Consider the following 17,698-nt stretch of genomic DNA (forward strand, 5'->3'; position numbering starts at 1 on the left):
TGAATTTTCCATTTGCCAGAATAATGTGGGACAATTTGCGAGAATTTTCCCAGGTTTTTCAAAATAATTGTGATTTATTATTAATGTAAATAATGTAGTACTGCAACCTCCATCATGTTGTATGTACAATGTATATGACCATTTACAAAAAGTCCTGTTGTTGCTTTAATTTTTACCTAAAACAAAATTTCCCTGTGAGCCGGACTAGACGCTCTGACAGGCCAAACTTGGCCCTCGGGCCTTGAGTTTGACACGTGTTCTAAACCAGTGGTTCTCAAACTTTTTTGGCTGAAGTACCCCATTTCTCTTATTTCTGAATCCATGTACCCCCTTCAAATTTTGCTTAGGAAACTATTTAAAAACAACTATAGAGCATAATGATGGAATGAATGAGTGATAACACACATTTTAAATGATCTCATTTTGTAAATAAGTGGAAAGAAACAGTATTTAGTTCAGTGGTTCACAACCTTTTTTGGATCTTGACCCCATTCTGATATCAAGAATTTCTGCCAACCCCAAATACATTTTTTTCTAGAATTACCATAGTTTTTGATTATTTTTGGCCTCAGATATTGTTTTTATTACATTTTAGTTGAACTATTTATCATTCACAAAGTTGTTTAGGATTGTGTGTTGTTTGGATTTAAAAAAGAATACAATGGGTTAGGGTTAGGGTTAAAAATGGGGTCCCTACCCCACGGTTGAAAAACACTGATTTAGTGGCTCCTGAATAGATTTATTTCTGTATTTCTGTAGTGGGGAAGGACCAAGACTTTATTTGTTAATTTTCTACTCTCTCTCTCTCTCTCTCTCTCTCTCAAGTACCATTGTGTACTGTAGTGCCATCGCGTACCCCTAAGAGTACACGTACCCCCATTTGAGAAACAGAGATACTTTAATGCATCTGATTATGACTGTACCCTGAAAGGATGAAAGAAACAGGCTTTTCTCTTCCTAATGTAGTGAATGTGTGTGTTCAGAGGGTTTTAAGTGCTTACGTTACTCAACATGTATGTTTTAATAGGAGCTCCAGGCTGACTTTGAGGTGTTTGTTAATAAGCAGGAACTGAAATTAATGTGGGCAGCCCAGCGTGTTGCTGGGAAGATGGAGGAGAGCTCAGCAGTCATTGCCCTCTCTCGTACTCAATTATTAGTGATGCATTGGTTCTTCTGCGACCCTCTTATCTCATCAGAAACGCTACTTTCTCATGGAAGGACAGGGCTGTATGAATGTGTGCATTATGTTGATATCGTCTCGTCCCTCACCCCTCCACACACACCTTCTTCCCCAGCCTTGCACACAAGGAACGGCCTATTCTATTGATGCAAAGAAAGCGCTTGTATCTGCAGTGTGTGCATGTGCATGAATTACCACAAGGCTGAATTGCTTCTTAAAGTGTGTGTATCTTGAATTGAGTGATGTGCTTGGCCTTGGACACTTGTTACTCACGCTTATTCTTCTTCTTCTCCTCCTCCCTCCCTCCCTCAGCTGCCAAAGGACAAATGGTACAGATGGACTCAGTCAAGTCTGGCTTTGTTGGTTCACAAGTGGAGCTCCGCTGCATTTTCATCAACAGTAACCCCCCAGTGAAGATCTCGCAGGTCACCTGGCAGAAGCTCCTGAACGGCACCAAGCAGAACGTGGCCATAGCCAACCCGGCTCTGGGCGTGTCCGTCCTGTCACCCTTCAGGGAGCGCGTCACTTTCAAGCAGGCGGCGGTTCGCCACAGCACGCCCTCCCTGGAAGACACCACCATCATGTTCTCCAACCTACAGCTGTCCGACGAAGCCGCCTACATCTGCGAGTACACCACGTTTCCCGCAGGCAACCGGGAGAACATGGTCAACCTTACCGTGTATGGTAAGAGACGTTCGACAGCTTTCACTCACTTCAAGTTAATGTAGTCGCAGGAAAATGACAAAGACTTCTCAACTGAAAGACTGTTCTCTACAAGCTTTGCTAGTAAGAAAGAGAGGTTAACAAATAGCTGTACAATATGTGTCACTTTTGGCTTTTTTACCCTATAAGGGACAGCACATGTGAGTGAGTTCTGTAGTGTGGTTTGTTTAAGTGATGTTCTGGGATAGGACACAATCAGCAATCCATCCAACTGTGCTTTTTAATGTTGTTCTGAATAGTAGTGAAGCAGCAACTCCTAAAATTAGTATTTTAATACAAAATAAGCTATAAAAACACTAATTGTAAAGAACACTTTTTGACTCTACTCTATCAATAATATTAAATACTTGTATGATGTGATTTGTACTTTGTGATTGTATGAATAAAAACAAGTAAAATAGAATATATCTTGATATAGGCAATATTGTCATTTTCTATATCGTCAAAATAAAAAACTCAATATATCTTGAATATCTATATATTGCCCAGCCCTAGTTGCCATGGTAGCGTAGACTTCTCCATTCTAACCCTCCTATTATCTTCAAATATTGCCAATACATTTCACCCTTGGGGTCAATCTGACCACAGGGATATTTGCCTCCGAAAAATTATTTTCATTAAATTTTACTAGGTTTTTGTGTCAGACACTTTGTTTATTTGTTGAATACATAAATAACCCATTGATAATGAAACCATGACCTGTTTTTTAGCGCCTCTATCAGGCCAAACTCTTAAATTAGAATAAATTCATCTTGAATAGTTTTTAGCCTAATCTCCTTTAATGTACTGACAACATTATATATATAATGTTGTCAGTCATCATGATAATTTTATGCTTAATCAATTCTACCCACCAAATTAGGAAAAGTTATGAAAGATGAAGAAAAAAAAAAAAAAACAAAGTAATTTTTTTTTTTTAATGATAAACATTGAATGTGGTCAAATTGACCCTATGGATAAGAAGAGGGCTAAAGTTTCTTCCTTGTTCAGCTGGAAAACTCAAACCAACATAATGTCATACATGTGAAAGCTGTTGTATGATTTATTCATGAATACAGTATAAAAAAGAATAAAATCAGGCTTCTAGAAATAAAAAATGAATCTCTACTGATAAAACAGATGTTATCTTAACTTTACAGAGTAAATTTTTCGTCCTAGATTTAAAGATGACTGTAAACTTTTTATTAAACAGAAGGTAAATGTCTTCAGGGCTTGAGATCTAAGCAGTAAATTAAAAACATTTCTGATGTTTAAACAAGTCACAGTTAAAGCTTTTTAAGTCTACTTACAAATTACATTTGAGTTTTGCTTTGCTTAGCCTCTGTTTGACTGCTCTCACGCAACTGTGGCTACAGATGTAGGATACCTCCATCATTAGGACTGTGATGGCAATTATGACTCATCGAGTTTCTATTAAAGTCGTTATTATCTTCGAGTTGCGTGACGTTTTCTTAACGTTAACAACTATTATTTTTAGATCCTTACGTTTGATCAACACTTTTTCAAGCCTTTGTGCAGAATCACAACACTAGCAAATGTTGTGCCACACTCCACTCCTACAAAGGTATGCGTACGGGTTGTTGGGTAATTCGTTGTTTTCAAGACTCAACATGTTACAGAACATTGATATTGCCACAGTGTTATGTTGTTGTAGGGAGACATAGCCTGAGCAAACACACTGTATATCAATGATGGGCAACTTTTATCACAAAAATGTGATTTTCTGACCTGAGAACCACATGTTGCAGATTTTCTTGTCATTCGTGTGTCTTTTTTCTTGTGTATTTCTGTTGTTTTTTTTGTGTAGTTTTGTATCTGTAATTTTGAATATTTTTGAATATATATTTTTGGTGTCCTTTTGTGTATTTTTGTTCTCTTGTGTATTTTTCTGTAATTATTGTGTTTGTTGTCTTTCTGTGTACCGGGTATAAATTATTTGTTGTCCTTTTGTGTATTTTTGGCCCTTTGTGTATATTTCTGCTTTTATTTTTGTGTGTATGTTTGTCCTTTTTTGTACGTATTGTTTTCTTATGTATTTGCGTCGTCCTTTTTTTTCTTCATATTTTTGTCTTTTAGTGTATATTTCTGCATTTGTTTTTGTGTTTGTGTTGTCCTCTTGTGTATTTTTCTGTAATTATGTATGTTTTTGTAGTCATTTTGTGTATTTTTACTGTTTTGTGAGTTTACTTTGGGGGCCCATGTCTGCACTATTTAGTAAAACAATGCAATAACACAAATTATTGTACATCGTTGTAAACGTTTAAATGTCGGAACAGAAAGTGTTTGAAGTGTTACAAACCTGTCGGTAATATTTATTTTGGGAAGACAAAAAGAACATCTTTCTGATTGGAGCTAAAGGGCGAACTGTGTTGTTTTAAAAGCCTTTCAAAGCTTTGCCTGTGAGCGCTAAGTTACCACTGGCTTTGTTCTTAAAAAAGTCCCTTTGAAATGCTTTCATTCAGAGACTTCTCCTCCTTCGCTGCATTTATCAAACACATTTCACTGTTTCAAGGCCGAAATAAGTAGATACATGATGTGCAAATAATTTTTATGATGTTCTGTTACACATTATCGGGTCTAAATTGACCTCATTGAATTGATTAAACAGTAAGTCAATGGAGGAAAAAGTCATTAAAAATGACAGGTGAGATGGAAATCAATAAAGCGTGCTCAGCGTGTGTAATTTGGCTTTAAAACACTCGCCCCGTAGAGTAAAGAAGTGCTCAGGGTGAAGTGCGTCTTGGAAAGAGCCTGCATTTCAAAAGGTTGTGTGCTGACTTTGATTAGGTCGCTAATTAGAAATTATGTGTGTGTGTGCTTTCTATTAAGTTCCCGTGAAAAAATAACCCCCAAAAAACCCTACTTGGCTTAAGTAGTTCCTTAAGCTTTCATTTCAGCTCCGTATCCACCTTATTCTGGGCTTTTCCAGGCCTCGGCCGCTCAGCGATCCCGTCAGAACATAATCAAGCATCTGCGTTCAAAGAGGCCTCTTCATGCCCAATCTCTTTCACTCGTGCATTTTGCTCAAGCCTGCCTTTTGATCTGCACAGAGGAGATTGTTAACTGGCAATTCACAAAAACATTCAAGAGTGTGCCTTTGGTTAGACGAGAGGGTTCTACATCTAAAAAGCTCTGACAACTGCCTCAGCTGTGTGTGTGTGTGTGTGTGTGTGTGTGTGTGTGTGTGTGTTTCTCCACCTGATGTCCAATCTCATCACCTTGATGGAGTTCAGAGAATCATCAAAAAAGCTCTGAGAACAAGATTAAATCATTCCTGTTTTCACATAGGGCTGAGCGATATAGACTAAAACTCATATCTCCATATTTTTTTCGCAAAATAGCAATACAGTATATGATAAACATCTAGTTTCAGTTAAATTTGTTGATCAACATGCCACACAGGCACATTTATTAACAAACAGCTGCACAATATGTGACACTTTAGTCTTTTTCTCCTATAAGGGACAGCACGTGTGAGTGAGTTCTGTAGTGTAACTTGTTTAGGTGAAGGTCTGGGTTTGGACGCAATCAGAAATCCATCCGACTGTGCTTTTTCATGCTGTTCGCCCAGGCCTACTCTCACGTCATTCTTCCCTCTCTTCTTCTCCACAGCACGTCCCATGACCCGCATGAATCTGACCACTCCCACCATCGTTGCCAGGGCCACGAAACGCAAGATGACCGTGGCCACGTGTGTGTCGCTGAACGGCAAGCCGCCCAGCTTGATCCGATGGGACACCAGGCTGAAGGGAGAGGCCACTTTCCAGGAAACCCGCAACCAGAACGGGACAGTGACGGTGCGGAGCAACTACGTGGTGATACCGAGCCGCGAGACCCACAGACAGAAGCTGACCTGCATCGTGACGTACCGGAACGAGAAGTTCCAGGAGAGCGTTGTGCTCAATGTGCAGTGTAAGCAAAACTCTCTCTTTTGAGCAGTGGTTCTTAACCTTTTCTAGCCCGCAACCCCCCAAAATAAAGGTTCTAGAGATCGGGGACCCCTACTGTGCCTGAAGGTGGTTGAACATAGACATGAACATTGAAGAACAGTCATAAAGTCACCAAAATGATGGTCCATTGTTCTATGAATCTGTGATAACCACATTTAGTTATTTATCTGAATAATATCCATTTTTTGAGCCATAGTTTATAGTCATCTTAAATATGTAAATCCTTGTTTTAATCAGAAATGAAATGGGTTAAATTTTATCAGAAGTGGTTAATAAAAAGGGGTTGAAATGGGTTTAAAAAAACAAAACAGAAATTGGTTAAAAGTTGCAAGTTAGAGTGGCCAAACAGAAGAAAAAGTGGTAGAAAGGGTTCAAAGTGTCAATATTGGCTTAAAAGTTGCAGAAATGGGGTAGAGCATTGGAGTTATGTAATATAAAAAGTAGGAACAATTAGTTTAAATTGGAATATAATGGGCATGACAACTTGTGAAAGTGGTTAAATTGGCCAAAATAAGAATGAAATATGGTGAAATCTGGTGATAAGTGAGAATAATGGGTGAACATTTGTGACATTAGGTGGTAAATAAGGTTTAAAAGTTCCGGAAATGTCTTGAAAGTGAAAAATTGAGAAGTGGCAGAAATGGGAGTAATTATAGAAAAAGTGATGAAAAAAGATGAAAATATATAAGTTTTGGTGTAGTTGCAAAAGAAGGTGGAAAAATAAGCAAAAATGGCCTCAAATATTCTGTTTCTTAAAGGCATCTGGCAACCCTCCCCCAGTGTCTCGCAATCATGAATGGGATCCTGACCCCCAGGTTGAGAACCCCTGCTTTAGATAACCCCGGTTTGATCTCAGGTCCCAAACTGGCTAATTTATCCATCCCAGAAATCGGCTGTCACGTTTGTGTGACGACTTGTATTGGTTGTCCCGTGCTTTCACAGATTCTTCTAGTCAAAAGTGACCAAAAATGGTGGAAAGGGTCGTGAAATGGGATTTAAAAAAAAAAAAAAAAACAGAAATTGGTTAAAAGTTGCAAGTTAGAGTGGCCAAACAGAAAGAAAACATGGTAGAAAGAGTTCAAAGTGTCAAACTGGCAAATAATAGGCATAACTCGTGAATGTGGTTAAATTGGCCAAAATAAGCATAAAATATGGTGAAAAGAGGTTAAAAGTGACAATAATGGGTCAACATATGCAACATTAGGTGGGAAAAGTGGTGGAAAGGGTTTAAAAGTGCTAAAAATGTCTTGAAAGTGGAAAAAAATGTGCAGAAAAGGTACTGAAATTTGTGGAGAAGTGGCAAAAAAAAGCATTTAAAAGGAGAAGAACATGGAAAGAAGGATTTATATCGGAGCCCAGATGCCAAAAAAAAAAAAAAAATAACCTTAGATTTTGTAAAAAAAAAAAAAAAAAAAAAATTTCCACTTTGCTTACGGTGGTTTAATGACAAAGTGGGAGGAAATCCCTGATGGAGTTGGACTTGTCGGATGATATAACCTTGTATTCTAATGATGGCTGTACATGTATTTTTGTTGTTCGCTTGTTTGCTTGAAATTCCATCTTTTTCAACACGCAGGATGTTTTTTTTTTTTTTTGTTTGTTTTATTTGTGTTCCTTTCGCTCACCGACATAATTTGTGTTGCAAGGTGACTCCAATTACTGTGTGGACAGTAACAAGGTTGCAAACAGCACAAAAAATGTAAATGAGCTTCTGCAGTCATCATGTTCAATGACATTGATAACCCCTCTGCACGAGATGACATGACTATAACACACAATATAACACAATGGAAAACAGGCTACATGTATTACATTCAATGATATTAATTCATGGGAAAAGTGTAATAATGATAGATTTTCTCTATGTTTCTGTGGACTAACATCGTGTACTCTCTCTCTGTAGATGAGCCCGTAGTGAAAATCGAAGGCTTTGATGGGAACTGGTACTTAAATCGTCAAAATGTGCAGCTGACCTGCAACGCTGATGCCAACCCGCCCGTCACGGTCTACGATTGGAAGCTGTAAGTCCAACCAAACTATGATCAAAACTCTTCTACGAAGCTGTATGACCTCTTATCACGTTAACTTCCAGGATTTAATCAGTGTGTGCTGTCCTACGAAGCTCGCTAACATCTTACACAGCTAAATCACCATGGTAACTTAGGCTGAATGACCAACCTGGTCGGGACCACGTTTTGTTCTGGCTAGGATCTGAGCGAGTGCTAAAGCCCCACCTCCTGACCAATCAGTTCTCTTAGAAAACGACTTGCCCAGTGTAGGTAGATGCTGATTGGTGCAGATCTGACAACTGCGTTTAGGAAAGAAAGATTATTGATGGATAAATGCAATCCTTTCATTTATTGTTGACATCCATAGATATATATCTGATCTACAGACAGCTGATAAAGCCTGTGTCTCTGTATGCGTGGCCAGGTAATTCATTCATTCATTCACTCATTCATTTGTTATAGTGATGCTGACAGCATCAGCAGGAACATACTACAGTGAATCAATGTGCTCTCATCCCAGTGTGTGTGTGATAAATAAAGGTCTACCTGAATAGAAACACGTGTGCTGTAATAAAGTTTAACTGATCAGAGCGCTGTCCGTTTATCATCCATTAAATTAATATCATTAATAATCTCAGGCTTTTACGCTTCAACAGTGTTGTTTTTGGTCTGAATTATGGATTTTAATTATTCATAATTTAAAACTTAAGCAATACCTATCCTGGTCTGGACCAGGTTATGAAGTGGATCAGATCTGAGTGAGTATAAAAGCTCCGCCTCCTAATCAATTCCTCCTGGTGCGCTGCACTAACACTGTTGCTCTTTGCTGTCATCATGGTTTTCAATTAATTATACTGTATTTGTTTTAGATCATAAGCTGTTCCTCCATTGTAAAAAAGGTGGCTCTGCCAGGTTTCTCCATAGGGATTGGTCAGACGCTACAATCTCCCCCCCATTTATGTGAGCGCTCACATACCACGGCTGAAATCACTTGGCTTAAATTAGCGTGTTGTTATCAATCTTCGTAGGACAGCTTCTCTCTGACAGGGAATGTTTGGTTAGGTGAAGCCCGCTAACGGATATAAATCCAGGATATTATTATCTAGCTTCATAGCATAGGGCCTTAATATCTCATACTATATTTTAATCAGTGATTTCTATATTTTTCTATATTGTAATTTTTTGTGTGTATTTTGTTGTTTTTGTACATTTTTCAGTAATATATTTCAAGTCATCTTGTGTGTCTGGAGTAGTTTTGTGTGTTTTGTTGTGTATTTTTGCTGTTTTATAAGTATTTTTGCTCTTTCATGTGTGTTTGTTGTATTTTTGTGTTTCTTTGCTGTTTTTTCGCATTAATTGTTGTAGTTTTGGAGTCTATTTTTCTGCATTCACTGTCATTTTTGTATATTTTTCAGTGATATATTTCAAGTCATCTTGTGTGTCTGGAGTAGTTTTGTGTGTTTTGTTGTGTATGTTTGCTGTTTTATTTATGTTTTTTTTTTTTTGCAGTTTTTTGTGTATTTTTGCTGTTTTGCATGTATTTTAGTGCTGTATTCCATGGTTTTGGAGTCTATTTGTACATTCACTTTGCAGAAAATTCAGCCGACGGCCGCATGTGGCCCCCACACCACCAGTTGCCCATGTATGTATAAGAGGATAAAACTATTAGCTTGTATGTGCAATCCTTCACTAATTATAGAAACAAACATTTAGCTGGCTGACTGATATAATGTTAATGTATAATATTTTCCCTGATTTTATCGAGTAGGAGCCCCAGCTTCAGGTGGTGTTCCAGGTCGGAAAATCCTGAGTTCCGAGTTACTGGGAACGCAGCATTAGATCATAGATTTCTGTGTTAATGCATTGGTTTCTTTGTCTTCTGATAAAAACAGTAATATATAAAAACAAGGTCCAAACCAAAGAAAAAGCATCATGGTCATGTTTTCCTCTGTAGGTCACAGTGTTGGAATGGGCGGGGTGACATTTTGGGGCTTTTTGCCTCAGACGGTGTGACCACAAAGGCACCAGCACCAGCAGCTAGGGATGGAAATGTGAATTTTAGGCCTCAGATGATGTTTAATCCCCCCAGGTTTGATACGCTCAGATGAATGTCATGAAATTTAGTCACGCAAAAATGAAAAAAAAGCATGAGCTATAAGGAGTTTTTTGGTGCAGCGTGGTGTTGTTTTAGCCACTGAACTCGTGGCTCACGTCAGGGGAGCCGTTTGAAGATAAAGCAAAGTTTATCGGCTTAAAGCATAACTATGGTTTGGTCAAATTGAGAGATGTTGCCGGCAATTTGTTCCTTAATTCCTCAGCGAGAGCGAGAGGTTGTGAAATATGTCGCCAGACTTTGAGCCGACGTGGATTAATGGACTTTTGTGCTGTGCTTGTATCTGATCCACAAACCGCTGTTGCACTTTAATGAGGCTCGGGGACCTTTTTATCTTGTCTTTTGTGCATATAATCAGCTTTTCAGGCACAGCCACTTATATATGCTATATACAGAAAAAAGAACAGTATTTTAGGAAATGTTTTTTGCGCGTTAGAAGCATAAAAAAAGATGTGTGCTCAGAGAAGAGAGGGGGAAAGAAGATGTGATGAGGGAAGACGAGAGCACTGTGCTGATGGATAAGAGAAGACGGCCTGTGCTGCAGTGAAAACGAGAAGCTAAATCTGTTGTGATGGTTCCCCGAGGCTCCATGTGGAGGTCAGTTAACACAAGGCTGTGACGGAGCTGTATTTTTACATCTCCGGTGTCGCCCCGTTCAATAGATAAAAACCGCTCTGTGATGAAAAATCCAAAACAGACTATTTAGCGTTCACATGTGTACTAATTAAAGGAGAATCATCTTTTTTTTCTGCTTTGCATAAGGTCAAAACCATTCATCACTGGGAGCTAAAACGCTCCTTCTGAGATGAATGGCAGCCATTGAATGGTGTTTTTATTAGGTTTTCAGTCGCGCTGCATCGTTGACTTCATGTGCTCATTTTTCATCCTGTTTTAAAGGCAAAACTTTAATATCACAAGCAATGGATGATATAAGCACAATATTCCACCTTCAATAGTGTTAACTATTCGCAAGGGTCGATTTCCAGCTTTTCAGATACTTCTTTTCTACTATTTTACTTTAAAAAAAATATGTTTCATGTTTTTTTTAAACCCTATTCTAATCAGCTAGGTTTATTGCTTATTTATTTTTTTTACAATTTATTGCTTATTTTTACCTTTTTTTCTGCAACGACACAAAATTTGCCGTGTTTTAACCTTTTTTTTTTTATCACTTTTTCTTGCCATATTTTTGCTCCTTTTAATGCATTTTTGCTGCATTACTCCCACTTTTCCATCAAATTTAAATGCCTTTTCTACTTTATAGGGGGAAAATAGTGTTTATGTGCGTTACTTTTTTCTAAAACATGCATGTGAAAGTAATTTCAATGTCCTGTTACCAAATTTGCCTGCTTTTGTTTCAATAAATAAAAATAAAAAATACATCAAAATGGCCATTTCTGTTTGAGGAGGAGAATTCCACTATTTCCGTCAGTTTTCTGTAATCCCCTAAAATCAGACACCTTAACTAAGTGTCTGCACTTTGCAAGACATTGATACCTATTGTTCCAAATGACAAGTGAAAGTGCTGATAAAGCATTTGGATAACATTAAAACTCAATAGCCCCAATAGCTTTAACAAAACAGATTAGAAAAGAAAACTAGCATGTATTCCATCGTCATGACAAGTGGTGTAGATTTGCATTAAGCAACACCACATGTTAGAGAGTTAAAAACAGGTCCCCTTTTTGTTTTTAGTGCATAACGCTAAGAGAGAAGCTATCACAGCACGCTACAGCACCATTCAGTGATCGGTTCCGTTGGAAGCTTCTCTCTAATGCTGAATTCAACAACACCCAATTGATTTTCTACAGAAACGAGAAGCTGGCAAACTGCGATTTGCCACAGATTCAGCCACGACTGGAGATTGTCTGGAGACATTTCCATGTGCCGTGTGTGTGTGTATATGTTTGTGTTGGAGGGTGGGAGCGAGCGATTTGTGATCGGAGCCTAAGGAAATAAAAAAACAGCAAACAGCTTTGGAGTAAATGCAGTTTATGTGAAGACCGGCTGGGCTGTTTGTGTGTGTGTGTGTGTGTGTGTCTGTGTGTGTGTGTGTGTGTGTCTGTCTGTGTGTGTGTGTGTGTGTGTGTGTGTGGAGATTAGCTCATAATATCGCCCAATTTTGTTGAAAATGACCTCAAACTTGACCGACCTCAAGCCTCTTTGATATAGCAGTGCTATAATGGTTAGCACTTCACGGCATGCGTCACTGGCTTCTTCCACTATTCAATTTTTTCATTTTTTTTAAATTTTATATACTTTATTGATCTCACACTGGAGAAATTCACTAACCATCCCTGGGGAACAGTTGGCAGCCATTTTGCTGCGCCTGTGGAGCTCAGAATCATGAACCATGGTCATGGTCATCCTGTTATAGCAACACACTCGGCCCAAAGGCTCCAGGTCAGAGATGGACAAGTTTTATCATGGAAAATATCACAAAAGTATAATCATAAATGTAATTCATTTAGAGGAAAGAACAAAGGTTTTTCTTCTCTTTCTGTATATTTCCTGTCATTTTATTCAATTTTTATAATCTGTTAATATTTTGTGTGTTTTTGGAGTGATATCATTTATTTTGTTTTTATTCTCTGTGCTTTTGTAGTTATAATGTGTCCATTTTTTGTGATTTCGTAGCCGTCTTGTGTGTTTTTGGTGTCATTTTGTGTGTTAAAAAAAAAAAAGGCACTGGTTTCTTCCACTATAAATCATGAACGCTACTGCCATGGTATTTATTTATTGTTATCCTCTGTTAATATTGTGGGTGTTTTTGGAGTCATATCATTCATTTTGTTGTCACTTTCTGTGCTTTTGTAGTTATTTTGTGTATTTTTGTTGTCGTTTTTTGGTGCTTTCCTTGTCATTTTCTATATTTGTCTGTTTTTTTTGTGTTTTTGTATATGTCTTATGTGTTTTTGTTGTAATTTAGTCTGGTTTTATTGTGATCTTGTGTACTTTTCTGTGGTTTTGGGGCACTTTTGTGTGTTCATTTTGTTGTGACTGGGCCTTTGTAGTTATTTTGTGTATTTGTCTTGTCATTTTATGTGTCAAAAGTATATTTTTGATGGTTTTGTTGTCATTTTCTATATTTTTTTGGGGGGGTTTGTGTTTTTGTAGCCATCTTGTGTGTTTTTGGTGTAATTTTGTGTAGTTTAGTTGTCTTTGCTGTATTTTTATGTGGTTTTGGGGCAGTTCCGTGTGTTCATTTTGGAGGCCACACAAAACTAGGCAACAGTTGCCCTTCCTTTTTCTTGCTCAACCCACGACCCGGTACTTTGACTTGTACAAACAGAAACAGTAGTTGTGTTTCAAAGAGGAAATGGATTACTTCTACCACACGAGGAAAGTTGTGGGTGCAACGTGATGGATGGATGGATGGATGGATGGAGGCTACAAAAGCAGCGACATTAACTAAATAAATGTTGGTTGAACTTATGCGCTCACCTCTGACCTTTCCGAGTTTTAGATGAACTTCTCAAAGGTTAATCAAGTTATTTGTAAGTTTTAGCCAAAGCAAAGTGATCAAATTGGTAACTTGTTTTGCTGTGACCTTTTATTGACAGTGATTGATAGAATAACCTTTTCTCAATATGGACAACAGAGCAGTGAATCATCCACGGCCTCTGATTCATTTCAATTACAATGATTATTTTTGCAATACAGATTAGCGCCGATGCTAATCATTCCCTCTTGTTTGTACTTGTTAGCCTTTTATTGACATATAAACATATGAGCAACTTTATTTGTTTCTTTGCCCCCTTTATTATCAGTTTGTATGCGTAGATATACATAAAATATACATATGGGTGAAATGTTCATCATAATAAACACTCCGTAACGCACTTCCTTAATCCAGTGATTATCTAACTTTTCAGCCCGCGACCCCAAAAATAAATGTCCCAGAGGGACCATCTATAAGGGGAATAAAGGGGAGAGATTTTTGGGGTCCATCCATAAAGTCAGCAAAATGATGGTGCATTTGTTCTATAATCTGTGATAACCACATGTATGTATTTATCTGAATAATATCCACTGATATCCAGGAAGTTGATTATTATTTACTCCATAGTACAGTCTCTTAAAGATGTAAATCCTTGTTTCATTCAGAAATAAAATAGGTTTAAAAGTGACAATTATGGCGGAAAAGGTGGTGAAATGGAGTTTTAAAAACCACAGAAATTGGTTAAAAGTTGCAAACTAGAGTGGCCAAAAACAGACCACAAAATTAAAAAAAAGTTTTACCCCTCAGCCCCATTATGGTTTGCTGGGTGCCCAGTAAAGACGGTTGTCAGCTTTTTTCAGAGAACCTAATGAAGCTGATCAACAGGAAAGCAACACTAAAGGACTAATAGTCATGAAACCTGAAACCATGTGTTGTCACTCTCCATTTAAGGAAGTGCAGATAATAGAAGTAAAGAGTTGGAGTGTTAGTCATCCATGAGCTAAGAGTACCAGTACCAGTTTGATCAAAGAGACCAGAGCCAGTCCCAACATGCTAGAGATATGGGAGCACAAAGGCCAGACCACAGTTCCCAGTGACAGCCTGATGTGTCAGGTCCTGCACGAATCACTCGATCAGCTGCTGCCCTTGATACTTCCTCTAAAGCACACGTGTCAAACTCAAGGCCCGGGGGCCAAATCCGGCCCTTGAGAGCATCCAATTCGACCCACAGCAGAAAGTGAAAAAGTCAGAAACTATGAATCATTGTGTAAATTACCAACTAATTCAGGTCAAGATATATCAGTGAGATATCTCCAAAATAATACACAAACTCCACAATATTAACAGGACTCACATTTCCCTTGCTTATATCACGTGATGGAAGTCATTTTAAAAATAAAAAAAAATTATCTCAAATTGTTAAAAGAACTCAATTTCTCCCAATTCCTGCAATTTTCTTAGAATTATTCCACAGAATTTCCCCAAATTATATAGAAATGGGTCACAAAATTATATTAATTGAAAGTGAAGATCCTGCAGGGACTGATATCTGATATCGGTGACGTACATGTTTTATAATTTATTCATACGCGGATATGCAAACTAGAGCATAATAATGATTAAATTACTAATTTTCCCGCATAAAATCTTAAAATAAACCCCTCCGTATTTGGCCCCTGAACTAAAAGGAGTTTGACACCCGTGCTCTAAAGGTTTATGTTTTGTATTCCACATGCCTTAAAAGCTTGATTCTACCTGTTTGAACTTGCTGGGGTAGCCTCTCCTTATGATGCGGTTTGAACTTGATAGATGACAGCTTAGATGTAGCACTGTCAAGTATTCTTGGTATTTAACCCCCCACCCCACCCCACCCCACCCCTACCACATAGAAACTATATTTCTCATGTTTTTTTGTCATGCTTATCTATTTTGGTCTGTTGTTTTTCAGCCCCTTGACAGTGTTTTAGGGCTGAACCATACGGATCAAAACTCATGTCTCAATATTTTTCTCTCAAAATAGTGATATATGATATGAATCTCTTATTTCCAATAAAGTCTCACCAGAAAGACAACGCTAGGTTAAATTTGCTGATGCGAAATGCCACACAGGCACTTTTATTAACAAACAGCTGCACAATATGTGTCATTTCAGTCTTTTTCTCCTCTAAAGGACAGCACGTGTGAGTGAGTTCAGTAGTGTGGCTGAGTTTGGACCCACTCAGTAATTCATCTAACTGTGCTGTTCATGCTGTTCTGAGAAGTAGTGAAAACAGCGACTCCTAAAACAAGCGATATTGTAATTTACTGTATCGCCAAAATAGAAAACTCGATATATCTTGAATCCCGATATATCGTCCAGCTTTACAGTGTTTGTATTAACGCTTCTTCCTTCTTTCCACAGCTTGAATGGATCTCTGCCCAGCAATGCAGAAATCAACAACAACACCCTGTTCTTCAAGGGCCCGGTGAGCTACAACCTGGCTGGAATGTACGTCTGTAAAGCAAGTAATGGCATTGGGACTCGGACTGGCAGCGTGGACGTCAACATCACTGGTAAGAATGGGGTCATATCCACCTCTCTTTCTCTGCAGTGACTCTGGCATGGCTTTTGTCGGTACAGTACCCCCCTTAAAGGTGTTTTTTAAACATATTAGACCCCTTTTCCACTCAGATATACACAGATCTCAGTGTGCAGGCTAAGCCTTCTTGCTTCTTGCATGGAGCTTGCTAACCTTGGCTGTGCTGCACCCTGCTGCTCCCAACAGCAGGTTAGATGAGAAAGGAAACAGTGCACACACACACACACACACACACACCAAGCGCCCCCTGTCATCCTGTCTTGCTACGCTCCGAGCATGTGTGTGGGAGCAGTACAAAGCAGGTCTATTAGCAGGGCCTGGAGAAAAAAATTGGATGTTTGAGGTGAGGGTACTGTATTGATCATGGTTTTGTTGGCATCATGCTTGCATTTCTTTGAACGGCTCGTGTCTTTTTTTGCTGTTGCTCCATCGTTTGTCTCTTCTCGGGGAAATAAATGCATCCAGTTTGTGATCCATATAATTGATGGCGCACACACACATGTTGGTTCAGTCCAGTCCATATCATGCACTGAAAGCCTCCTGCTGCAATATCGACCTCAAACATGCTACTAACGTGGGGATCTGTCTTTATTGGTCCCAGCTGTGTGTGTGTGTGTGTGTGTGTGTGTGTGTGTGTGTGTGTGCGTGTGTGTGTGTGTGTGTGTGTGAGACTGTCACAGTTTTGCTTTGTCTCAGCTGAAGACTTTTCCTCTGTTTGGTTTCTGGGAAGCCGTGGTGTTTGGTGTTTGAACTTGCACTGCTTTGCATGTTGACTCATGTTGTGTCCGCGGAAGCGACGTGCTCGGTTTCACGACTCAACAGCTGTGCCCTACAGTATCGTTGCATACCTTTAATTCCCTTGTTTCCTCTCACTCACTGTGTTTTTTTCTTAAATGTAGCTTCATCAGATGGAATGTTAACGCTTCCATTGTGGGGTTGTGGGGGTGCAGGAGGGGGGGAAATGAAACGAAGACGGAGCTGTAGAGTGATACGGGAAGTTTTGTGAACATTTTACTTTGAGTTGTATACATAAGGCTGACAGTGCACTGTCATTATTATGACATGAAACCTGTCATTAGCATGAATAGGGTGTCATGAAGGCTGTCATTAAGTGTTGTTCGTTAACCTAACCCTTTGTTACCCTAACCTTTCGTAACCCTATGGAGTTTTAACCCCTAACCCTACCTAACCAATACCCTAACCCTTTGTTACCCTATCTCAACCTAACCCCTAACCCTTACCCTAAACCTAACCCTTCGTTACCCTCCTGTTGCCCGCGCCATACTGCTAGGTACCTATCCTACCTAACCCTAACCCTTCGTTACCCCAACACTAACCCTATCGAACCCCTAACCCCTTCCTTTTGTTACCCTAACCCTAAAACCTAACCCTAACCCTTCATTACCCCCAACCCCTTTTATTTATATATTTTATTTATTAAGTTTTATTTTCCACTTTAATGATATACATACTAAGAGAATACTAAGTGAAATTAAAGTTGTTGTTTTTTTTATAGTAAAAATGTCCTGTTGCCCGTGCCATCTTACCCTAACCCTTTGTTATCCTAGCCCCTAACTCTTTTTACCCCAATCCCTAACCCTACCTAACTCCACTTGACTCCTCCACTTAACCCCAAAAATAAAGTTGGTCCCAGAACGACTCTCATTCCACTCGCAATGCATCATGGGGCGTTTGAGTATGA

At 38.8% G+C, this 17,698-nt stretch overlaps 1 protein-coding gene across 2 annotated transcripts in view; it reads left to right on the forward strand.

The window, feature by feature from the left end:
- nectin1b (nectin cell adhesion molecule 1b) overlaps positions 1-17,698 on the forward strand; it is a 114,627-nt gene that overhangs the window by 73,097 nt on the left and 23,832 nt on the right. For both annotated transcript variants that reach the window (XM_028464251.1, XM_028464252.1), the window contains exons 2-5: positions 1,493-1,864; positions 5,516-5,815; positions 7,757-7,874; positions 15,819-15,970. In XM_028464251.1, the coding sequence (XP_028320052.1) occupies positions 1,493-1,864; positions 5,516-5,815; positions 7,757-7,874; positions 15,819-15,970 (942 nt within the window). The remainder of the gene's footprint in view (positions 1-1,492; positions 1,865-5,515; positions 5,816-7,756; positions 7,875-15,818; positions 15,971-17,698) is intronic.

The sequence above is a fragment of the Gouania willdenowi genome, chromosome 13 (assembly GCF_900634775.1).
Source record: "Gouania willdenowi chromosome 13, fGouWil2.1, whole genome shotgun sequence".
NCBI lineage: Eukaryota > Metazoa > Chordata > Actinopteri > Blenniiformes > Gobiesocidae > Gouania > Gouania willdenowi.